This window comes from Oncorhynchus masou, chromosome 21 (assembly GCF_036934945.1).
Source record: "Oncorhynchus masou masou isolate Uvic2021 chromosome 21, UVic_Omas_1.1, whole genome shotgun sequence".
NCBI lineage: Eukaryota > Metazoa > Chordata > Actinopteri > Salmoniformes > Salmonidae > Oncorhynchus > Oncorhynchus masou.
This window is the reverse complement of record NC_088232.1, coordinates 30,863,685-30,889,545: the sequence shown is the minus strand read 5'-3', so window position 1 is coordinate 30,889,545 and position 25,861 is coordinate 30,863,685. Positions and strand designations below refer to the sequence as shown.

At 41.2% G+C, this 25,861-nt stretch overlaps 2 protein-coding genes across 8 annotated transcripts; one reads left to right on the top strand and one right to left on the bottom strand.

Annotated features, from left to right (window-relative positions):
• Positions 1-38: 38 nt before the first annotated feature.
• LOC135508123 (cytochrome c oxidase assembly factor 8) lies at positions 39-8,595 on the bottom strand. Its single transcript, XM_064928096.1, has 5 exons — positions 8,304-8,595; positions 1,442-1,639; positions 711-774; positions 514-604; positions 39-190 (listed from the first exon to the last, which is right to left on the bottom strand). Exons 1-5 carry the CDS (start codon positions 8,448-8,450, stop codon positions 73-75), a joined length of 618 nt encoding a protein of 205 aa, XP_064784168.1. The 5' UTR covers positions 8,451-8,595; the 3' UTR covers positions 39-72.
• Positions 8,596-8,653: 58 nt separating this feature from the next.
• Positions 8,654-24,427, top strand: LOC135508121 (BAG family molecular chaperone regulator 5-like). Of its 7 annotated transcripts, none has more exons than XM_064928093.1 (4): positions 8,656-9,107; positions 19,885-20,069; positions 20,742-21,599; positions 21,727-24,427. In XM_064928093.1, exons 3-4 carry the CDS (start codon positions 20,776-20,778, stop codon positions 22,262-22,264), a joined length of 1,362 nt encoding a protein of 453 aa, XP_064784165.1. In that variant the 5' UTR covers positions 8,656-9,107; positions 19,885-20,069; positions 20,742-20,775; the 3' UTR covers positions 22,265-24,427. The 7 variants fall into 7 exon arrangements, with proteins under 7 accessions (XP_064784161.1, XP_064784165.1, XP_064784163.1 ...); XM_064928091.1 differs by lacking the exon at positions 8,656-9,107 and adding an exon at positions 11,209-11,369; XM_064928092.1 differs by lacking the exon at positions 8,656-9,107 and adding an exon at positions 14,959-16,089.
• The last annotated feature ends 1,434 nt before the right edge of the window (positions 24,428-25,861 follow it).

The window sequence follows — 25,861 nt, the reverse complement described above, 5'->3', positions numbered from 1 at the left end:
ACTGTTGCACCAAATCAAATAAAAGACAAACACTGAGGTGAGAGAATAGAAGATAACGTATTTAATGGAGTATCATGTGGTAGGGCCGCCTTTCTTCCAGCCTCTTCTCTCAGCAAGTGTTCTCCAGACACTGTGGAAAGCCACTCTGCCCATAAGCAAGGTGATTGTGAAGTTACGTCTGTACCAATCCCTGTCAATGAGATGAAGGGAGGGAAAAGAGACAACAATACCGTAATAAATAGGAGAGAATTTATTATATTTCACAGAATGGCTTGCTTATGCACATACTAGTTTTACATATATAGCCATGCCTAGTTAATGCCTGGTTAAATAATGGGTCAATAAAAACAAAATGTTGACTCTGAGCATGAGTTATATCACATTAATTAATAATGATATTTTAAGACCTGCTATTGATGACCTGCTATCTCACCCCCCATTAAACAGTAGGAAGATACAGGGCATCCTTTTGCACCTGTTTGATGAACTGTAAGCAATAGTTCCCAAACCTACTTATTGTAATTGGCATGTCTTATGCAGTTTTCATCCAGGAAATGTTTGTAAAAGACTGCCATTTCTTCACTGTTTAAAGCCCTTTTCCTTCCTGAGAAAATATAAGGAACAACAAACATTAAGACACATTCCAACCACCCCCCTGTCATCCATCAGTTTGATATCCTTCATAATTTCAAATCACAATATCAGCTAACCTTTCTCATCTCTCTCAGTCAAGCCTTTCTCCTTCAGTTGTGAGAGGACGAAGGCATCCTTCTCCTAAATGAGAAAACAGAAATAGCCTTTGAACACAAACAAAGTAAAAAATAATAATTTAAAAAATGTCTACACTACTACAGTACTGGGAGAAAAAATAAATATATATATATATATATATATATATCTCAATATTTGAGATCAGTGAAGTGCTGCCCTCTGGTGGACAAAATGTGTTGTCTAAATTCTAACCTATGAACAGCCCTTAGCGGTGCTATATTGGCCATATACCACAAACCCCAGAGGTGCCTTATTGCTATTATAAACTGGTTACCAATGAAATTACAACAGTACAAAGTCATTTTTTGCCATACCCATCATATATGGTCTGATATACCACAGCCTTCAGCCAATCAGCATTGAGGGCTTGAACCACCCAGTTTATGATCTATTATAGCTAACTCAATACACATTTACTGAAGGGTTTTTGCTTAGCTTGGCAGTTACAACTTCGATTACATTTCATTTTGGGTACAATGAGGCTTATGCTTGCCAGAGACTACTGAAATTAAGTAAAATCAACAAGAAAAATCACAGAAAAAGTGTATAAACAACAGCTGAGCTAAGTAGTAAATAATTTGTGATTGCACTACTGCTTTAGGTGTCTCTGAGATGAGTCAACAGATAATTAAGGATACTGTTGAGTAAATGGATAATTAAGGAAGCAAACCTTGTTGAAAGTGATATTCTGATTGGTCCAGAATGCATGGTTCCAATCCTCCGTCTCTTGTCTCAAGGTTCTAAGCTGCTTCTCCAATTCCGTCTCATTCTCAGGGATGTGGTATATGATTGGTCGCAGGTTTGACAGCCTGTGAGGGGGACCGACCCAGTCATGCTTAGATTCAGCAGCTGGGATGAACTGGGATCTCTGTTTAAAAGATAAATTAAACATCCTAAATCATGTTACTTCTATAAACAGACAGTACACAGCAAAGTGGATGACACATAGGATGTATTTTAACCATCCTCTCATATCAATTCAATATTTAAAGCCAGGCAATGTTCTTATTGAGGGGGTTTGGTTAATAGGTGACGGTATAGCCTGGTAGTGCCTTGCATCATTTGAGCTTTGTTTTATGACATCATTATACAGTACCAGTAAAAGGTTTGGACACACCTACATTGTAGAATAACAGTGAAGACAAAATTATGAAATAACACAAATTGAATCATTAGTATCCAAAAAAAGTTTTAAATCAAAATACATTTGAGATTCTTCAAAGTATCAAGCCTTTATCGCAGTGCTAGCTGTGCCACTAGAGATTCTGGGTTCAAGTCCAGGCTCTGTCGCGACCGGGAGACCAATGGGGCGGCGCACAATTGGCCCAGCGTCGTCCGGGTTAGGGGAGGGTTTGGCCGGCAGGGATGTGCGCGATGGGACGACTAGCGACTCCTGTGGCGGGCTGGGCACAGTGCACGCTGAAACAGACGCCAGGTGCACGGTATTTCCTCCGACACATTGGTGAGGCTGGGTTAAGTGGGCATTGTGTCAAGAAGTGGTGCGGCTTGGTTGGGTTGTGTTTCGGAGGATGCACGGCTTTTGACTGTCGCCTCTCCTGAGTCCGTACGGTAGATGCGGCGATGAGACAATGACCATTTGGATACCACAAAATTGAGAAGAAAACAGGGTAAAAAAAAATATATATTTTTTTTTAAAGGAGCCCCCCTTTGCCTTGATGACAACTTTGCACACACTTGGCTTTCTCTCAACCAGCTTCATGATGAATGCTTTTTCAACAACCTTGAAGGAGTTCCCACATATGCCGAGCACTTATTGGCTGCTTTTCCTTCACTCTGTGGTCCAACTCACCCCAAAACATCTCAATTGGGTTGAGGTCGGGTGATTGTGGAGGCCAGGTCATCTGATGGAGCACTCCATCACTCTCCTTCTTGGTCAAATAGCCCTTACACAGCCTAGGGGTGTGTTGGGTCATTGTCCTGTTGAAAAACACATGATAGATCCACTAAACCAGATGGGATGGCGTATTGCTGCAGAATGCGGTGGTAGCCATGCTGGTTAAGTGTGCCTTGAATTCTAAATAAATCAGTGTCACCAGCGAAGCACCCACACACCATAATACCTCCTCCTCCATACTTCACAGTGGGAAACGCACATGCGTAGATCATCCTTTCACCTACTCCGCGTCTCATAAAAACGACACGTGGTTGGAACCAAAAATCTCACATTTGTACTCATCAGAACAAAGGACATATTTCCACCGGGCCTAATGTCCATTGCTCGTGTTTCTTGGAACAAGCAAGTTTCTTCTTATTATTGGTGTCCTTTAGTCGTGGTTTCTTTGCAGCAATTTTACCATGAAGGCCTGATTCACGCAGTCTCCTCTGAACAGTTGATCTTGAGATGTGTCTGTTACTTGAACTCTGTGAAGCATTTATTTGGGCTGCAATTGCTGAGGCTGGTAACTAATGAACTTATCCTCTGCAGCAGAAGTAAGTCTCGGTCTTTCATTCCTGTGGCGGTCATGAGAGCGTGATGGTTTTTGCGATTGCACTTGAAGAAACTTTCAAAATTCTTGACATTTTCCAGATTGAAAGAACTTCATGTCTGATGGATTGTAGTTTCTCTCTGCTTATTTGATCTGTTCTTGCCATAATATGGACTTTGTCTTTTACCAAATAGGGCTATCATCTGTATACTACCCCTTGTTACAACACAACTGATTGGCTGAAACGCATTAAGGAAAAAAACTCCACAAATGAACTTGAAACAAGGCACACCTGTCAATTGAAATGCATCCCAGGTGACTACCTCATGAAGCTGGTTGAGAGAATGCCAAGAGTGCGCAAAGCTTTCATCAAGGCAAAGGATGGCTACTTTGAAGAATCTGAAATATCAAATATTTTGATTTGTTTAACACTTTTTTTGGTTACTACATTATTCCATGTGTTATTATTCTACAATGTAGAAAATAGTCTAAATAAATAAAAACCCTTGAATGAGTAGGTGTGTCCAAACTTTTGACTGGTACTGTATAAAGCAGAGTGACATCCTGCATAAAGAAATCAACAATTCAATTCTGCCAACCCCTATTGGCCTTACCAATTTGCACCCTCTCTTTAGGCATGTTCACATTAGGAAGAGGCAATAGGAGTCTATGCAAATATTTTTGTAAGCAGGAAGTCACCCTATTGTTGTTGTTTTTTTTAACTCGCCCTATTGTGTATGATGATGCCATGACTTGTTACTAGCAGTAGGAATACGCTCTCTCCTGGACCCTTACACGAACTCTGAATTTGTCCTGCTAGGTGGCCTAAACTGGGACGTGTTTAAACCACTTTACCAAATTCTAAAGCAATGGTATTCCCTACATCGTTCTCAGATTATTACCAATCCCACAAGGCATGACTCCAAACACCCAGAAAATGCTACTCTCATTGATGTTATCCTTACAAAGAATCCTAATCGCGATCACTGTTTTACAGCTTGTTTTCGTAATGGCTGCTCAGTGAAACGACCGGTCCTAGACGCTTGCTAAAAAAAAACAAATTTTAATGAGCAAGCCTTCCCTAATGACCTGGCCACTGTAAATTGGTATAGAATCACCTTTATCCCCTCTGACGAAGACGCTTGTACCTTCTTTTTTTTTATTTTCCATGGTATTGTTAACAAACACACCCCCATAAAGAAAATGATAATTAAAAACAGGTTCATCCCCTGGTTCGACCGACTTCCCTTCAAGAATTCCATTTGGATAAAGGATCCGCATACGCTAGGGCTGGGCGATATACCGTATTTTATGATATACTGGTATTGACGCAGGGACCGGTTTGGGTTTTTACTTTACCTTCTATACTGGTATTTGAATGTTTGGTTTGTTAAATGTGATACGCCATGTGTACTGTCAATTTGTATAGTTTACTTCGCTACTTGAGTCATCTCTCCGCTCTTTCTCTCTGTGCTACTTTCCACACAGACCTAGCCACGCCCCCTGTCACTCAAGGAGCGCATTTGTTGTTCCTCAACGAGTTCAGTCTGCATGGTCAATGCAGCACATGCAACAATGTTGATGACAATGCTGTTTTCACTATGCTTCTTAGTTGATTAATATTATCGTTCTATAATGACACTATTCGTTTATGTTTCTTACATCAGCAAACAGCTAGTTTGTATTTTCTTAGCTAGTTGCCCTAAATCTTGTAAGACGCTAATAGCTATCGAGCTAGCTAATACATTCACTGAGTAAAAGCAAACGTAGCTAGCTAATACAACCTGATAATACCAGTGATGGTGTTGACCTAAACTAGCATTTTTGTGCAACAGTATCTTCTAAATCAAAGAGGAATATGTTAGCTATATGAAGTAGCGAAGACAAAACATGCAAGGTAGCCAAAGCTTATAGGGTCCCCTAGGAAACTCGTATCAACAATTTAGTTCCTACCCTGTCACAATAACTCCTCCCTGATATTTTAATTCGTTTTCATCTCAAACAGTGTATTCAAATTTCCCACCATTTTATTCTAACTATAGAATTAGAACAGTAGTTATATTTCCTTGAGTCCAACAGTTTTGCTCTAATTTGCAACATTTGGTTAAAAATAAGTCCTAGATTATTTGCCCATATCGTGCAGCCCTATGTGGCAGTGTGGAAATTATCTCAATTGAGCAGTGGTGTAAAGTACTTAAGTAGTACTTGAAAATATTTTTACTTAAGTCGTTTTTTGGTATCTATACATTACTATTGACTGACTACTTTTACTTCACTACATTCCTAAAGAAAATACTGTACTTTTTACTCCATACATTTTCCCTGACACCCAAAAGTTTGTTACATTTTGAATGCTTAGCAGGACAGGAAATTCACGCACGTGTCAAGAGAACATCCCTGGTCATCTACTGCCTCTGATCTGGAGGACTCACTAAACACCAATGCTTGGTTAGTAAATTATGTCTGAGTGTTGGAGTGTGCCCCTGACTATCTGTAAATATAAATAAATAAAAATAGTGCCACCTGGTTAAGGAATTTAAAATAAGTTTTACTTTTGATACTTATGTATATTTTATCAATTACTTTTGATGCTTAAGTATATTTAAAACCAAATACTTTTAGACTTTTACTCAAGTAGTATTTTACTGGTCGACTTTCACTTGAGTAATTTTCTATTAACGTATCTTTACTTTTACTCAAGTATGACAATTGGGTACTTTTTCCACCACTGCAGGAAATGCAGAAATGATAAGTGCTGAAATTAGTTTGGGTTGAAGTGAACAGTATAAAACAATCAGAAAGGAGAAAGACTCATTGAAATCACTTAGAATGTATGTGTTGCCACCCTAGGATCACTTACTAATCATAAAGCATATGTACATTTACATTACATTTAAGTCATTTAGCAGACGCTCTTATCCATTCAAAAAACTAAAAATACCGTCCAATTATTTTTTTTAAATACAGTGATATAATATTTTGGCTTTATTGCCCAGTCCTAGCAAATCAAATTTTATTTGTCACATACACATGGTTAGCAAATGTTAATGCGAGTGTAGCGAAATGCTTGTGTTTGTAGCACACACATACTCAGGCTGACTGGCTCTCATTCAGGCAAATGAGAAATAAGTGCACTTGGGTTAGTTCTAGAAAACAGTTAAAGACCTGGAGAATAAACCCTCCTCCTCACAGCTGCCCATGTCCCGTAATGTTGATGATGTGTTTATTACTGTCAAGGAGTACATGGCTAAGCTCTTTAATCACCACTTAATAAAGTCAGGATTCCCATTTGACTAAACCATGCCTCCTCGCCCATCAAACATTTCCTCATCTCCCACCCCTTCTAATGCAACTAACACTGATGCTCCTGCCTCGCTACAAAGTTTCTCCCTGCAGGCAGTCACTGAGTCCAAGGTGCTAAAGGAGCTCCTTAAACTTGAACCAAAAAAAACATCTGGGTGAGATGGTTTAGACCCTTTCTTCTTTAAGGTTGCTGCCCCTATCATTGCCAAGCCTCTCTCTGACCTTTTTTTTAACCTGTCTCTCCTCTCTGGGGAGTTTCCCATTGCTTGGAAGGCAGCCTCAGTGCATCCTTTATTTAAATGAGGAAATCAAGCTGATCCTAACTGTTATAGCCCAATTTCTATTTTGCCCTGTTCATCAAAAGTGTTGGAAAAACGTGTCAATAAATCAACAGACTGGCTTTCTTGATGTCTATAGTATTCTCTAGGGTATGCAATCTGGTTTCCGCTCTGGTTATGGATGTGTCACTGCAACCTTAAAGGTCCTAAATGATGTCACCATTGCCCTTGATTCTAAGCAATGTTGTGCTGCTATTTTTATTGACTTGGCCAAAGTTTTTGATAAAGTATACCATTCCAATCTTGTGGGCCGGCTAAGGAGTTTTGGTGTCTCTGAGGGGTCTTTGGCCTGGTTTGCTAACTACTTCTCTCAAAGAGCGTAGTGTGTAAAGTTAGAACATCTGCTGTCTCAGCCACTCTCTGTCACCAAGGGAGTACCCCAAGGCTCGATCCTAGGCCCCACACTCTTAATTTACATCAACCACATGGCTCAGGCAGTAGGAAGCTCTCTCATCCATTTATATGCAGATGATACAGTCTTGTACTCAGCTGGCCCCTTCCCGGATTTTGTGTTAAACGCTCTCCAACAAAGCTTTCTTAGTATCCAAAAAGCATTCTCTGCCCTTAACCTTTGTTTTGGAGATGTTCAGAACAAGGTTATGTGGTTTTGGTAAGATTAATGCCCCTCTCCCCACTGGTGTGATTAGTACCTCTGAGGATGTAGACCATCCTACCCATGCTAGATTACTGAGACGTAATTTATAGATCGGCAGGTAAGGGTGCTCTCAAGCGGCTAGATGTTCTTTACCATTCGGCCATCAGATTTGCCACCAATGCTCCTTATAGGACACATCACTGCACGTTATACTCCTGTGTAAACTGGTCATCTCTGTATACTCATCACAAGACCCACTGGTTGATGCTTATTTATAAAACCTTCTTAGACCTCACTCCCCCCTATCTGAGATATCTACTGCAGCCCTCATCCTCCACATACAACACCCATTCTGCCAGTCATATTCTGTTAAATATCCCCAAAACACACACATCCCTGGGTGTCTCCTCTTTTCAGTTAGCTGCTGCTAGCGACTAGAACGAGCTGCAAAAAAACACTCAAACTGGACAGTTTTATCTCCATCTCTTCATTCAAAGACTCAGTCTTACTGACAGTCGTGCTGTGTTGTCATGAGTTGCTGCCGTGCAGTTGTCGTCTTAGGTCTCTCTTTATGTAGTGTTGTCTCTCATCGTGATGTGTGTTTCGACCTATATTTTTAATCATAACCCCCGTCCCATCAGGAGGCCTTTTGCTAGGCAATCATTGTAAATGATTTGATCTTAACTGACTTGCTCAGTTAAATAAAATAAATACAAATTCTCATCAACCAACATTAGCAAACAATGCTTCTGGCGGTAGGTCTCTGAAACTCAGACCAGAGACGTGCAATAAAGAAGCACATGAAATCAACTCATTGATGAGAAACTAGCTAGTGAGTGGCCCACGCACCTTCACTGAGTTCCCTTGCTTTGTTGGTTCACTCGAACTGCACCGACGACTGGCGTTCGCTGATATGCGCCGCATATGCAATGGACCTAAAAGATTACAAGGACATAGTGACCTCCGCAGAAAATATCCTGTCGTTTTGCCACTCATTTCAGGGCCTCTTCTACAATGTATTCTACAGCATCGTCGACATTCTAGACGTAAGTAACATGAAAATAGCCACTGTTTAGTTCGTCTGTGACCAACTTGCAACGGTACCACGTGACAGAAAACGTTCCATGTACTTCCGGTATTTAAATTAGGTTGGACGACCAAGGTATATCACAACGTCTTTCTGTTTACTTAGTCAAAATCTTTAACAACTATTTGTCTGCGGAAGCGCGAGTGTAATTTATTAGCATTGTCCACATGTGTATTTAATGTAACGCCCAACACGGCTTTCATATATCTCTTTTGGCCAGCCTGTCATTCCTCGTATTTCCACGATATCGACTAGAGAGGATACAGTTAGTCAGAATTGTCCAGAATGTACTTTTCGTATCAGGTTATGAGAATTAACGTATCAGTTTAGGAGAATTAGGTTTAGGTTAGGAATAGGATTTGGGTTAAATAAAATGCTATTTTTTTCAACTTTATATATCAATTTGACCTTAACCGTATACCATCTAGCCGTGATCGCCTTCGCCTTGAAAAAAAGCTAGTAGTAGCCAGCTAGCTGGTAGCTAAATATCAGATTGTGGTTGTGCTTGGTAATGTTTAGCATTATATCGATATTTTCCCTATTATGGCTGTACGTTGGTTATGCAGGTAAGCATGAGGACATGTAGCTTATCATATATTCCTGAAAAATTATAATAGTAGCTATCCCTATTATTTCAAATTGATTTATTTAGCTAACACCGTTAAGATATATCTACAACGTAGATAGCTAGCTTACATGCTAGCCTACATTTAGCTTGTACCTAAAAGACAACAAAAAATTACGCCACAGTAATGTTTTCATTCATATGTGTGGATTTATTGCACTTTGACTGACATGTTATGTTCTCAGAGAGCAAAATTGCTGTCAAGGGACAGGTGAAGTGACTGGGAGTCCTTTGTTGACCAGCGGTGCTCTTGTTCCAAAGAGGATCATTGTTCTCTCCAACATTTGGGAGCCCCGTTAAAATTCTACAAAAAGTAGCTAGCTACAGCTTTCCTTACTCCTTCCATCACTGATTAGAACTTCAAAATAACTGGACAGGTAAAAGTAATCTGGTGGAGCCGGTGTGTTGACATGTCCAATCATGTGTCATAGGTCAGTGATTACTGAGGAAGGAAAGGTGCACTTTAAAGGAATTGTAATGATGCCTTTGGACTTTTGAAGATAGAGTTAGCAGTTTGACATCATAAAAGCTGCTCAGAATTACATGAATATGTTCAATAAGAAAACAGATTTGGCAATGTTGTGCACTACTGAACACAATCCATGAGAGGGAAAAAGACTCAAAGGTGACTCAGATGGAGGTCTGATAGGCCTGAAGATGATTCTCATTTGAGATGGGAGCTAGAAGGTAACAGTCTAGGAACATACAGAGAAGGAACTGTCAGATGAGTCAAAATACCCCCGGAACGAGCCACACTGGGAGCCAAATTTGAAATACAATACATTGTATACATGGAGCAGGGTGGAAAAATCGCATTAAAAAATTCAATTTAAATGTATTTTCGGAAGAACTGTGGTCACCATTCATGTAATACATTAAATATATAGTCTGCATAAGACTGAATTGGGGAGTTATTTCATAGTTTTTTCACAGGTAGGCCTACATTATTTTCCCATTTCAATCTTTTAGCAACCATATTCTTGGAGTGACTTATGGGCAGAGCAGACCATCAAATATGCATTTAAATATTTTGATATGCAACCTGGAATTAAATTTAATAGCACCAGTGCTTCTACAGTGAAACAAATCTCACATTGGTGCCATTTGTGAGCGATGTTAGGCTACATTGTATCGTTGTTTCTTCTTCAGAGTGCACTGGCAATAACAATTTAATTTCACAGAGACAACACAGGTTTTTCGACTTTAGTACTAGCCAATATCCACACATTTTTTAATGATCTGAATGAAGATGATGGTGAAGGGGGTGATTGAATTTACAATATACAATTGGGGTTGGCCTCTAACCAATTTGTTCCTGAGCTTGTGGGACAGAACATATAGCCTACTATCTGCCCAATTCATATCCCCACACTACACATTTAACACATGGTTAGTGGGATAATCAATTAAATGGCAATGTGATCATCTCGATCTGATTACAGTGGTTAATTCACCAATGTCTCTATTAATAGGCCTTTACCTACTCTATTAAAATATATTAATCTTAAATGTATTTCTCCAATGTCAAACCAGTGTGCCTTGTTTGCAACGAAACTGTTGCTGTTTGCAAAGATTTCAATCTGAGATGTCATTATGAATCTAAGCATGGTACTTTCAGAAGTTGATTTTCCACCCCAGACATGAGGCTTAAGTCTGACGCAGAAAGCAGGTATGCCTATTTAAGGAGTACATGGTGACAGTATTTTGAGGAAATAGCTATAGTGACAAATATATTGATAACATAATTACGTCTGTCAAACAGGTGTGGTGGGAAATTCTCACCAAGTTAGAGAGACTTTGTTATTTCTTCAAACAATCAATCTTTATTAATTACAATTTGCAATAATGAAGCAGGTCAGTTATGCACTCTGATGTGTACGGCCAAGAGTTTCGATGACACGAGTGAAGCCTTATATAGATAAACTATCTTATGCAAGCATATACAAAACACGTTATCTTGGTACGTGTGTGGAGAAAGAGACAAAACTAGGGTAAAAGGTACAGATGTGAATTGGGCGTCTCGTTCTGTGGCAACAGCTAGTTATTCTAGTCTAGTGAGTCAAAACAACAGGAAATCACTCGAAAGTTTCTCTGAAGTAGATAAACGGTTCCCCATTTTGAAATGCAAGAAGCTATACAGCCTTAAAAAGATAATTCATTATACAAGCATTAAAGAGGTTTGACTAAAATTCCCCTTCCACAGGTAAGCCTACCTCTTATTTTTTAAATAGTGGTCCAACAAATCCCTCTTGTTAGTAAATTTGCCTACCCAACTTTCAGCACCGGGCGCTGCCCATATTGATTTTTGAAACCGCGATCCACATGGCTGCATCTCAACAAATATTGTTTCTAATTCATCCAATTGTATTCTATTCTCTGTTTTTTTTTACCATGGACCTATTCCCCTAATATTATAATTAAGCTTTCACATGTGTGTTTTACACTTTTTATCAAGCTGTTGGTGCTTGCTTCTATTTATGCCAAATCAGTTGACCGCTGTAGGTTGAACTTCTTGTTTCCTAACATTATTCCTTTACATTTTTTTGTAGCGAATTGAGAAGACCCTTTACCCATCATATCCTACATATGTTAATCAAAGCAGTGGTGGAGTGGCTTGTCTGTCCTGGAGATCATGTTGTGGGCTTTGCGCTGTATAGTGTGTTCTTTCAATCAGTATAGATGTCGTGAAAAAATGGAATAGTAAGCCTATAGGCTACTCCAGTGACATGTAATACCCTATTCACTTTATTTTTATGCAAACCTCCAGAACATACATTGCGAAACTTGAAAGAACTCATGGTTCTCACGGTCAAGCAAAATGATACAATGTATCACTTGTACTCTCTGAAGAGGAAAGAATAATATGATTTATTTGACCATTTAAAATATATATAACCACACATGTTGATCCAATACATTTAAAAATCATTCAGGATAACACAACAAAGTTTAGAAAAGTATTTCCATTGTGGTCCTCTTAATACAATACAATGTAGCCAAACAACATCGCTCGCAAATGGCACAGATGTGAGTTTCTTTTCACTATAGAAGCACTGGGCCTCTTAGATTTTAATTCCAAGTTGCATACCAAAGTATTTGGGCTCATATGACGGTCTGCTCTGCCATTCCTCTCCTTCAAACCAGGGCTGCCAACAATATAGGGTTGCTATAAGACGTAAATGGGAAAATAATGGACCTGTGAAAAAAACTATAAAATAGCTCCACTACCATAAGATGTATTAAAGCTGCAATATGTAACTTTTTGGGGGACTGACCAAATTCACAGAAATGTGAGTTTTAGATCTGTCATTCTCATTGAAAGCATGTATAGGAAGTTTTAGATCTGTTATGTGCCCTATTTCTATGCTTCCCATTCTTACGTTTAGTTTATGCTTCTTTTACTTTTGTACACCAACTTTAAAAAGCTGAAAAACAATATTTTGGGTTATTGAAAATATATTTCACAGCGGTTTAGACGGTACAATGATTCTCTACACTTTACATTACTTGTTTTGTCACAAACTGAAATTAGGCAAACTATTTGAATTTTTGCAACCAGGAAATGGCAGAGCAATTTCTGCATATTGCACCTTTAATTGAATAAATTAAATCAAATGTATTTATATAGCCCTTCGTACATCAGCTGATATCTCAAAGTGCTGTACAGAAACCCAGCCTAAAACCCCAAACAGCAAGCAATGCAGGTGTTGATGCACATTGGCTAGGAAAAACTCCCTAGAAAGGCCAAAACCTAGGAAGAAACCTAGAGAGGAACCAGTCTATGAAGGGTGGCCAGTCCTCTTCTGGCTGTCCCGGGTGGAGATTATAACAGAACATGGCCAAGATGTTAAAATGTTCATAAATGACCAGCATGGTCAAATAATAGGTCTGGGACAGGTAGCATGTCTGGTGAACAGGTCAGGATTCCATAGCCGCAGGCAGAACAGTTGAAACTGGAGCAGCAGCACGGCCAGGTGGACTGGGGACAGCAAGGAGTCATCATGCCAGGTAGTCCTGAGGCATGGTCCTAGGGCTCAGGTCCTCTAAGAGAGAGAAAGAAAGAGAGAATTAGAGAGAGCATACTTAAATTCACACAGGACACCGGATAAGACAGTAGAAGTACTCCAGATATAACAAACTGACCCTAGCCCCCCGACACATAAACTACTGCAGCATAAATACCGGAGGCTGAGACAGGAGGGGTCAGGAGACACTGTGGCCCCATCTGATGATACCCCCGGACAGGGCCAAACAGGAAGGATATAACCCCACCCACTTTGCCAAAGCACAGCCCCCACACCACTAGAGGGATATCTTCAACCTCCAACTTACCATCCTGAGACAAGGCCGAGTATAGCCCACAAAGATCTCCGCCACGGCACAACCCAAGGGGGGGGGCACTAACCCAGACAGGAAGATCACATCAGTGACTCAACCCACTCCTAGGGACGGCATGAAAGAGCACCAGTAAGCCAGTGACTCAGCCCCTGTAATAGTGACCACAGCCCTCCCGAAAATATACTGAACAAAAATATAAACGCAACCATTTCAAAAATATATTCATTAGGCCCTAATCTATGGATTTCACATGACTGGGAATATAGATATGCATCTTTTGGTCACAGATACCTTTTTTTTCAGTAGGGGCGTGGATCAGAAAACCAGTCAGTATCTGGTGTAACCATCATTTGCCTCAGGCAGTGCGACACATCTCCTTCGCATAGAGTTGATCAGGCTGTTGATTGTGGCCTGTGGAATGTTGGCCAACTCCTCTTCAATGGCTGTTCAAAGTTGCTGGATATTGGCGGGAACTGGAACACGCTGTTGTACACATCGATCCAGAGCATCCCAAACATGCTCAATGGGTGACATGTCTGGTGAGTTACTGTATGCAGGCCATGAAAGATCTGGGACATTTTCAGCTTCAGGAATTGTGTACAGATCCTTGCGACATGGGGCCGTGCATTATCATGCTGAAACATGAGGTGATGGCGGTGGATGAATAGCACAACAATGGGCCTCAGGATCTCGTCACGATATCTCTGTGCATTCAAATTGCCATCAATTAAAATGCAATTCTGTTCATTGTCTGTAGCTTATGCCTGTCCATATCATAACCCCACCTTCACCATGGAGCACTCTGTTCACAACAATGACATCAGGAAACAGCTCGCCCCCACACGACGGCATACACGTGGTCTGAGGTTGTGAGTCCGGTTGGACGTACTGACAAATTCTCTAACACGAAGTTGGAGGCGGCTTATGGTGGAGAAATTAACATTAAATTATCTGGCAACAGCTCTGGTGGACAGTCAACATGCCATTTGCACACTCCCTCAACAAGAGACATCTGTGGCATTGTGTGGTGTGACAACTGCACAATTAGGTGGCCTGTTATTTTCCCCTGCACAAGGTGTACCTGTCCAATGATCGTTGTTTAATCAGCTTCTTGATATGCCAAACCTGTCACGTAGGTGGATTATCTTGGCAAAGGAGAAATGCTTATTAACAGGGATGTAACCAAATTTGTGCACAAAATTTGAGAGAAATACGCTTTAAGTGCGCATGGAACATTTTGGGGATTGCAAGTTCGAATCCCCGAGCTGACAAGGTACAAATCTGTCGTTCTTACCCTGAACAGGCAATTAACCCACTGTTTCTAGGCCGTCATTGAAAATAAGAATTTGTTCTTAACTGACTTACCTAGTAAAATAAAGGTAAAAATATATATATATATATATTTTATTTCAGCTCATGAAACATGGGACCAAAACTTTACATGTTGCATTTATATTTTTATTCAGTGTACATTTAAATTGTGTTTTAATGCAATTTTGTCCCACCCTGCTCCATTTCAAATTTGGCTCCCAGTGTGTCTTTACTTCCGGGCTATTTTGATGCAATTTGCAATTCCTTCTCTGTATGCTCCTAGGTCACAGTTAGTGATGCAATGGTAAAACAATGGGTGGATTAATGCCGATTGTGGTGCATTTACCCTCCACTAAACCACTGGTCATAGTGTTTACAAATATGGCCATTGGCTAAGGTTTTATTCAGGGTCACACTATCTCATATTCAGTAGGCAGCAAACAGAGAAGATACATGGGACCTATTCAGGTTCAAATGTTGCAGATACAGGCTAAATATGAACTGACACAATTACCTGTCATTCTGCATTACACACCATATGTAGGGGGCCCAAGAGCGACCATCGGTCCTTCAGTGGTCAACCATCCTCCACAGTCCCCATGATGTGTTCTACACTTTGCCAGTAGATGGTTATGAATCATGGTCAAATTTTCCGATTATATATGTCTTGGCCGACCAATTCTTGTAGTCTGTTCTAGGCTATACACTTCTGTCTGAATGTCCTGCAATATTATGCACTCCTGAATTTAAGCCCCTGGGCTGTAACTAATCCATTTTGTGTACAGGCAGTCTTACCTCTTAAATCCTGTATGGATATGGAAGTTGGCATAAAATATTTGCAAAAATTGAATCTATGTCATTGTGGTATTCCATCAGCACCTTAATTGGTCTCACGTTTTTGCCAGAGATGCCAAGTGCTTTATATCCCATGGAAATACAATACATTTCAAATTGTTTTTAATAGGAATTATAACGTCAAACTCCTGCGCAACTCTGTATACGATCCCTTTGTACAGTCCACTGAAGACTAGTTTATGACGCGCGTGAACAAACCCTCTGAATTGGTGCGTGGGAGGGGCAACACCGCAGTGCATAGTGCTGTTGGACTGTACCGATGAGAATCAGCCATTGAAAACAAATTATCGTTACATACCTACATAAAGAGAAAAGATACGTATTTGGATGACACAACAACGATTATGATCATTGTTGGCTAGCTGATGGAAACGGACATCTTTAGAAATGTGCGCGAATGTCTTTGGCGCTTTGAAAAGGTGAGACATTTCATGCGCAGCTGGGAAGGTGGTGAAACATTGCTGGCGTCTGTTACATTGAAACAGCAACCTAGCAACTGACAGTTTTGAAAATACGTTTTGTCTGAGAGATAGGCCAGAGGCAGCACTGCAAGCCTATGTGGCGGTATGTGAGTTGGTGCATGCATTCTTTGCGGTGACACTGTTGTGTTTACTGCTATTTCTATCGCCATTCGGTCGGTAAGTAAATTATTAGATCGGCTGCTTACGATTACATAATGCTTAAAGCCCTCTGTAGTAGGCATGTAGTAACATTACTGTAGATAGGCATGCATGCAATGCAAAGTATTTGCTAACTGGTTTGCTGCGTTTGAAGAGGGACTGTTCTAGAACTCGTATTGGAGAATGGGGTCTCTCAGACAATAAGCCTCACGGAGCATCACCTTACACCGGGGTTCCCCAACTGGTGATTTTATTTGCCCCCCCCCCTTTAATTGTGTGCCCCCCCCCCCTTTAATTGTGTTTCATTGTTGGACATAAAATAGTAAAAACACCAGCAAATCAGCTCAAAGTGATTTACGTTTAGAAAAGTTTTCCCACGCATAATAGAGAAATGGATGTGATCGTATACAAACGAAAGCAAGGTTTGAAACGATTGTTTTAGTCAAATGTTATGTCTGTGTTGGCTTCTTGCGGTCAATTTGTAGTCTACAAATGATTTGTAATTATGTTCCGGACCCCTGACCATCCGCTCCCCCAAAAATTGTCCCGCAGCTGAATTTAGTTGATGATCCCTGCCTTACACAGCTCAATTGTAGACTACAGGTATCAATGTATTGATGACCTGGGTCTAAGATATGTAAACATATAAGCCATGTTGGCAGCCCACAGAAGACATCAAGTTTGATCTGTTTGCTCTTATCGGGTTCTGTGTCGGGCAACTTTTGATTTGTAAACTGTTGGTCTCACAGGTAACCTAAGCCGTGGCCAGAAAAGGGGCATTTGCCGGTGGCATCCTGGTTTGGAGACCTTTCCGGAGACTCAGAATGTGGTCATAACAATGTATGTCCCTTCCTGATAGGCTACCTCTCTCTGACATTCAGAGTGAGGTTACATATCTGGGAGGTTTGACTAGCCTTTCGGGTTTATTTATTACTCATCCTAAACTGACAGCAAAATTAAATGTATGCTGTTTTATTCAATGTACCTCATGTAGATAGGATTTTGTTTGCGAAGGTCCAGTTGTCGATTTGTGTGGATTCGGCCCGTGGTCGTCACCATGCTTTTAGGTAGGAGTACAATAGCAGCACAGTATTATTTGAGATAGTCTTTCATACTACTGTGTCTGGTTATATTAATTCAAAAGACAACAAGTAGCCTAGTGTCTGTCTCTCTCCTGAGGCCTGTTCTGGAAAAATGAAATCATTTTCTCTTTCATTTCTTGTTTAACCCTCAAATACCTCTTGTCCTTTCTGTGTCAATCCATTTCAATTCAGCAAGCCATGACACCCACCCACTGTGCTTCTACACCTGCATTGCTTGCTGTTTGGGGTCTTGGGCTGGGTTTCTGTACAGCACTTTGAGATATCAGCTGATGTACGAAGGGCTATATAAATACATTTGGTTTGATTTGATCTCACATTATTCTCAAATCGTTTCTGTAGTTACAAAAATAAGATTCCTACAACATTATTTTTGATGAAATGTAATTTGATCTCTGATATAAAATTGAGCTATAATTGCACCCAAATTGACCATTTTAATTTATAGGATTCATATACTATTCAGTAAATATAATACCTAACATCTTATTTTGACAACTTTTTTGTTCAAAAGCTACCCACTGATCCTACACACCCCACTCCAATCCCAACACAACAGTGAGTATACTGTATCAGTTCTCTATGTTTAGTAGTATGGAGCTGCGGCTCTGAGTATTGTTTCTTCATCCTATGTAATGTATTCTCAGTGAATTCGGTGATGGTTTTCTTCCCTTGTTCAGAGAAATTTGTCATTGAAGTTAAGTTTGTCCCATCCTACATCCTCATATTGCAAGGTCTGACCACTAGATGACGTTGCTCCTGCTAATAGGTGAAAAGGGTTGGATGATTCCTCCCTCAATGTTAAAGGGATAGTTCACCCAAATGACAAAATAACATTGGTTTCCTTACCCTGTAAGCAGTCTACTCAGGTTGCACCTCCGTCACTCAGTCGCGTTATGAACGTTCTCAAGCCGCTCTCTATCAGTGGTGCCCTAAAGTGGTGATCAGCCCATTCATTCTGGATGGAGGCTAACGGTTTAATCCAAATTACACTATAGTGCCTGTAAATACAATGGCATTGCAAAAGTAGTCATATTTAGTAGGAAACAACTTTTTTAGCATTATCATGTCATCAAATTTACTTTAGACAGATAGTAATGTTGTCATTAGCTATTAAAGTTTGTCAAACAGAGCTAACAATGCTAACTTTATCCAGCTAAAATCCAGTGGCCTCCCCTCAATCTTAGCTAGCTAATGTTCTACTTCATCTAAAGTCAATATGTTGACCTCAAAATGATGACAAAAGGTTTTCCTACTAATTATTTTCCTCCTTCTGAATTTCATTGTATTTCCAAGCCACTGTAATGCACTTTTGATTAAATCTTCATCAGCACTCATTGACGATGCATTGAGTAGAATGCTCAGTCGGGTATCAGTCTAAAACAAATGTTCAAAACAATATTTTGACAAAACATGCAACCAGTGAATTGATAAGGTATGACATCAACCCATGCTTTGGTTTTGTTGGCCATGGTTTCAAATGCTAACATTTTAAGCATTTGTGGCACAAATCCAATTCAAGTCAATGGTACCTATATTAGCATTTTCACACTTCATGTTTGCCACAAATGCAAAAACGTTAGCATTTGAAACAGTGACCAGGTAAACAAAATAATGGCTTGCTGTCATACATTGTCCATAGACTGCTTACATGGTAAGGAAATCAATATGTAATATGGGTGAACTATCCCTTAAACATTGAGGGGTTCTTAAAAACAGCACCATTTAGTGGTCATAACCTGGTATTATCAGGATGTGGGATGGGACATAAACCTAACAATGTCAATGACTAATTGAACAGGGAAAAACAAACCAAAACAAATTCACTGAAAATACATTACATAGGATGAAGAAACAATACTCCAAGCTGCAGCTCCATACTGCTTGTCAAACACAGAGAACTGATACTGTATAGTCCTTGTTGTTGGGATTGGTGTGGCGGGTCCGTGGGAGGCTTTTGACAATTTCTTTGGATTTTTCATGTCTTACTCATTGTTAGAAAAAAAAGTTTGGTCCAAATCAAATGTTAGTTCCTATATTTATTGAATATAATACAATTAAATTAAAATTGCCAATTTGAATGCTAATCTTATCCGATACTAGCAACAAAATAGGTTTCAGAACAATCGTGTGGCGTGTAGGAGAATACTATAAGCCCTAGGCCTATATTGTCTCAACTGACTTTTTCCAATGGCTCTCCTTCGGTTTTGACTATAGACTATATGTAGTATTGTCTATGTCACACCGACATTATTTGAGGCTTTTCATTTGGGTTGATTATCTGAGTGGTCTTGCAATGTAACCAATAGTCATGTTTTCCTCGGGACTGTCTAAATATGGTTTAAATGGACCCTAGTAATCCCATAATGACTGCCAAATCGGCACTCTCTCTCACCATAATCCCCTTTTGGAAAAATCTCTCATATGGTGAACAACAGTGACACACTGTCTCTTTAAGAATGAGAAGAATGACCTGTCTATTGTGACATTACAGACACATCACTGTGGAATAGCAGCAGAGGAACCGCCTGCAAATACAATATTTTGAGAGCCTCTCAATCTGCAGTGTCTGGATGCCGATGGTGCAGAAGTTAGGCTACTGGTGTGTTCTTCTGAGCCAGCTTGATCATACCTGAGCCAGCTTGATCTTATTCATTGAGTTTTCCCTCTGGAGTTTTTGTAAGTAGTGTTGTTGACTATTTTATACAATTAATGAAACAGTCATCTTTGAGTGAGAGGAATTAGTTCTGTTGGGTGTCATTTTCAGTCCGCTCAGACGTTCTTTGAAGAATGTAACTCAATTATGGTTATTTCGGACCTGGGGTGAAAAATGGCATTGTTGTCGCTGCAGTAATCAGACTTCGGTCAGTGGTGTTCATTAGACAGCCTTGGACATAAGCTGAAATAGTAGCCAGCACTGTGTCTAGAGCTGTAGCCTACTTTCAGTAAGGAGTTTAATGATTGTCATGCTAGTGTTATCATTGAATGTTTTAATTAATTTATTGCCTGTTTTTAGGACATGCATGCATAATTCTTGTTGGTTAAACAGTCACACTAACAAATTGGTATTGTACTTTGATCAAGTTCATTTAAACCTCCAGTAACTATTTGTTCTTTGAGGTAATAACAGTGTACAAAAGCGTCTTGTTCACTCTTGTTTTTATTTTGGGTGGAGTTTGGAAAACCGCAGGCGGCTTAGGTCAACATTACATAATGGAAACAAGAACACCTGGCCTAACATACTGAATTGGATAAGCCTCATACACTCATTTTAGAGAGTGTAGATTTTGCCTATGAATGTGTTTAGTTATGAACTTTTGTTTTTGCATTTGTGCTGTGCCTGTTTTGCAGCTTGTTTGGAAAGCCCTTTGATGGTGGAAAGAGGATGGACCATGGCAGCCAGCAGCAGCAGCAGCAGCAGCAGCACCCAGCCATGATACGGCTCTATGAGGTCCAGCGGGAGGTCCAGTCTCTGGGCCCTCAGGTGTGCACCTTCAGCGGGTTGAAAAACGAGCGTGAGTACCGGCGGCTGGAGCGCGAGCTGACCCGGCTGCTCCTGGAGGTCGACCAGGTGGACACGGAGGGCAGGGCAGACCTACAGGGGGCACGCAAGAGAGCAGCCCAGGAGGTGGAGGGGCTGCTGCGCTACCTTGAGGAGAACGCCACCCACCCGTCCCGCCTGGCCATCGAGGAGCTGAGCCGGGAGGCCCAGGGGCTGGTGGAGCAGGGGGTGGTGGAACCGCAGCGAGCCGGGGGCACAGCGGAGATCAGTGATGAGCTGGTGGATGCTGTGCAGGAGCTGATACTGAGGCTCACCCAGGTGAAGACAGGAGGGAGGGTGCCCCTCCGTAAGGCTCGCTATCGGGCCCTGACACGACTGTGTGCCGTGCAGGACGTGATCGAGGGGCGCACGCGCCAACAGACCCTCCCCCTGTCAGAAGATACACACGTGGCCGTGCAGAGGATCAACCAGGTGATGGTGCAGGTGAGTGGGGCGCGCAGCCAGCTCGTGGCACTGCTGATGGGGCTGAGTGGGAGGGATAGCTGTGCCCACCTGTCCCGCGTGCTCACTGAGCTCCTGGTGGAGCTGGATGCCCTCGATGTGTCGGGGAACGCAGCGGTCCGGAACTACCGCAAACAGGTGGTGGAGGAGATCAACGGTCTGCTCAAACACCTGGACCTGGAGGGGGAGGGAGATGACACGCGCAGGTACACAGCTTTACTACAATTACAAATAATAGTACAGAAAGGCAATACAGTATGCATGTGTGTATACATGCTTTCAGGTACATCTTAGCTCAGAAATGTGATGTTGTATACATCTTTCTTTTTTCAGGTATGACTTGGCGCAGAATGACTCAATCCGTCAGATTGAGGCTGTGCGGGGTCGGGTGGGCCAGCTGCGCGGGGAGGTCCTGCGACACTGTGGGGTGGGCGACCTCTTCAGGCCCAAGCCTGAGCTCCAGAGTCTCCTCACACACCTGGACCAGGTGGACACGGCCCGTAACCCCTGTATCCGTGAGGCCCGCCGACGTGCTGTGCTGGAGGTCCAGGCTGTCATCACCTTCCTGGACCTCCGTGAGGCCCTGATCTGCCGCCAGCCTGGCTCCAACGAGCCCCCACAACACAGGGCTGTGTGGATGGTTCTGGGCAGCCTGTCAGACCTCCAGGCCCAGGTACTCTGCTTCAACGGCAAGCGGGCCGACAAGAGCTACATATTGCTTGAGGAGCTTCTAACTAAACAGCTGCTGGCCCTGGATGCAGTTGACCCACAGGGTGATGAGATGACCAAAGTGGCCCGCAAGCAGGCAGTCAAGTTTGCCCAGAACATCCTCAGCTATCTGGACATGAAGACAGACGAGTGGGAATACTGATCCACTGGAAAAGACTATACATAGCTGAAGTATGCATACGCCGACCTATTAAATTGTATATATACACTGGTGTATCATCACTCTAAGAGTTTGGGTCTGTACATTTTGACGAAATCCCAGAATGCACTGCAGCAGCGCTTTTGGTCTCTTTGTTGTCATTGTCGCTGGCCTGTGGGTAAAAACAACAACCCAAGAATTTTTTTGTGAAATACAATTTGGAGAAAAGTGTTATGACGTGCTTTTGAAAGTTTATTGAGCATCTTTTTTAAATCTACTGTATGTGTATGAGTTTTGATCAGTGTTGTTGTGTGGTTGTAAAGCCTGCGGCCAAAAGCACTGAAGCCTGTTATGGTGGTGGTCAGAGTAGTTAAGATCCAGTCACGTCGTCTGTTTTTCAAAAGCAGGAGTGGGACTAGAGTAATTACATCTCAATGGTATCCATGTTTTGCTTGACTACTTTGGAGGTCAGTTGTAAATTAACTCAGCCAAACGATGTCTGTGATGTCTCAAAATACTTCTTTACCGAGATGAACAGAGAGTGTACATCAGCACTGTGAGACAAGATCTTCACCTGTTCATTTAGCTTATCCTCTGCTCTCTTTCTTCCTTTAATCAACACTTCTGAGGCAAACTCCCCATAACCATGGCTGGACACACCAGTCTCTGGCAACTGTTCAGGTGACAAATGAAAAGGAGAGCTTCTTCATGGCTTTACCCACTGTCCTACAACAATGAGGATGGGCATGGAACTCAGTGAAGTTAAACGGCCTGTGAGATCCTTTGTCAACTTGGAGGGTTAGTTAAAGGCCTAGTAAATAAAGAATGAATATTTGTAGACACGATAAATTACTATGTTTGTCTGTAATTTGTAGCTAAATGTTGATTGTGACTTGTGTGTTTGCGAGGCTATATCTTGTCTGCATTGAATTTAGTGAAGGGGAAAAACAGAGTGTGGAGGTGGTTTTGTTTTTGTCTGTGACTTTTCTATTGTCAGAGGAGTATGTTGATAGTGATCACAGTGGACAGGGCAGTCTAAAACCGCTTCAGCAGAGGTAGAGAGCTATTAGTAAAAAAAAATCTGTGTCTTTCCTTTCACCCCCCCCCTTCTGGTGTTTTTACCTCAAACAAAGCAACCCCCACCATACTCCACACACAAGCTATGGAGGGACTGGCTGCTACCTTTTACAAAAGAATCCTGAATCCTGAATGCACATAGACCAGAAAAAGCACTAAATGGGTGACTGAGGAGCACCTAGGCTATTGTCACCGTGACAAATGTGCACTTTTTACAAATGTTCAGTATTATACCTCAACTGTTTGTAAATGGACCCCTGCATGCCTGGTAGATAGCCCTAAGTACTAACAGAGCATAAACAGTCCTCAGTTAACTCCCACAGAACTCCCAGACTCTCAACATGACAGGGGTTATTCAACCCTTCCCCTGCTGCTGTTGAAAAACATATGGCACAAAAACAGTGAAATCCAGCTACACGTACATGGGATGTCTGACTCATAAGTGAGATAATGATTCGATTAGACAGTGTTCAGTGTGGCCTTCGTGTAATGGGTGTTTGTTCACACAGCAAACCTAATGCTGTCTCAAAACAACCAACCCTGCCAGATCAGAGGCTAACACTAGCTACTGTTATAATTCTCCTCTTGATCTGCTCACGTACCAGTAGGTGTGATTATCAACACACAGTTGCACACAACCTTGCAGAAATTGAACATACCTCTTATCTGAAAGCAATGCAAGGTGTTCTATCTGAACTACGTATGCATCGGTTGCATCCAGTGTTTGAAAATGCATTGAACATTTTAGGGGTAGAATGTATAATTTTGTCAGTGAAGAATACCAAAGCTGATTTATTTCAAGGAAACTTTTTTATGGTCTTTACTCTGTGGTGGACCTTTTGGTTTGCTTATTTTGCAAATGGCAGGAATGTGTCTGTGGGGTACAGTATTAAATGTTTTAATTTGACGATCTGTTTCTCCAGTCGCCTTTGACTAAGTGGATTGTGACAGGCTCTGCTGTGTTTCTCATACAAGATGCACGTGTACAAACGCACACTGAGGTTTAAATGATGTGTGAATGCTTCAATAATAGGTTTGTTTGACTTTTTATTCCCACTCCAAAATAATAATAAAAAGGTGTGTCCCGGATCTAGTTGTGTAAAGACCTTTTTATTTTATTCCTGGTTTTGCCGTTCCCATGACAACACTATCATGAGTAGACAGGTTACAAAACTCCATGTATAAAAATAACTACAATTTGTTAACCTTCAAAATATCAATAATATATTTAGAAGAGTTTCCATTGGGAGTAGTATATCTAGCTAGATTTGTACTGCCAATGTACTTTTTATCTGCTTTTAGTCTGCTACAGATTTGAAAGGCCACCCAAATGAAGCCCACTGTATCACCCATTTATGTATGTACATACATTACCGTTCCAAAGTTTGGGGTCACTTAGAAATGTGACTCCCAATTTTTTTTTTTTTTATCAGAAATACAGTGAAGACATTGTAAATGTTGTAAATGACTATTGTAGCTGGAAATGGCTGATGGAATATCTACATAGGCGTACAGAGGCCCATTATCAGTTACCATCACTCCTGTGCTCCAATGACACGTTGTGTTAGCTAATCCAAGTTTATCATTTTAAAAGGCTAATCGATCATTAGAAAACCATTTTGTAATTATGTTAGCACAACTGAAAACTGTTCTGATTAAAGAAGCAATAAAACTAGCCTTTTTTAGACTAGTTGAGTATCTGGAGCATCAGAATTTGTGGGTTCGATTACAGGCTCAAAATGGCCAGAAACAAAGGAACTGTCTTCTGAAACTCGTCAGTCTATTCTTGTTCTGAGAAATGAAGGCTATTCCATTTGAGAAATTGCCAAGAAACTGAAGATCTCATACAAGGCTGTGTACTACTCCCTTCACAAAACAGCGCAAACTAGCGCTAACCAGAATAGAAAGAGTGGGAGGCACCAGTGCACAACTGAGCAAGAGGACAAGTACATTAGTGTCTAGTTTGAGAAACAGACGCCTCACAAGTCCTCAACTGGCAGCTTCATTAAATAGTACCCGCAAAACACCAGTCTCAACGTGAACAGTGAAGAGACGATTCTGGGATGCTGGCCTTCTAGGCAGAGTTCCTCTGTCCAGTGTCGGTGTTCTTTTGCCCATCTTAATCTTTTTATATTTATTGGCCAATCTGAGATATGGCTTTTTCTTTGCAACTCTGCCTTGAAGGCCAGCATCCCGCAGTTGCCTCTTTACTGTTCAACTTTTAACTGTTGAACCCCAAACTTTTGCAAGATCGTGTATATGGTCACATTCCATCAGGTTATAGTATAGCTTTGCATAAGGACAGATAGGAACTAAGGGTACACCTGCATTGCTTCTACACCTGCATTGCTTGCTCTTTGGGGTTTTAGGCTGGGTTTCTGTACAGCACTTTGTGGCATCAGCTGATGTAAGAAGGGCTTTATAAATACTTTTGATTGATTGATTAAAGAAGCTTGAGTTGAGGTGTAGACCGTTAAGTGGTATGAGTTTTGGGGCACTAAAGTGCCTGTTGCCCAGCCTTGA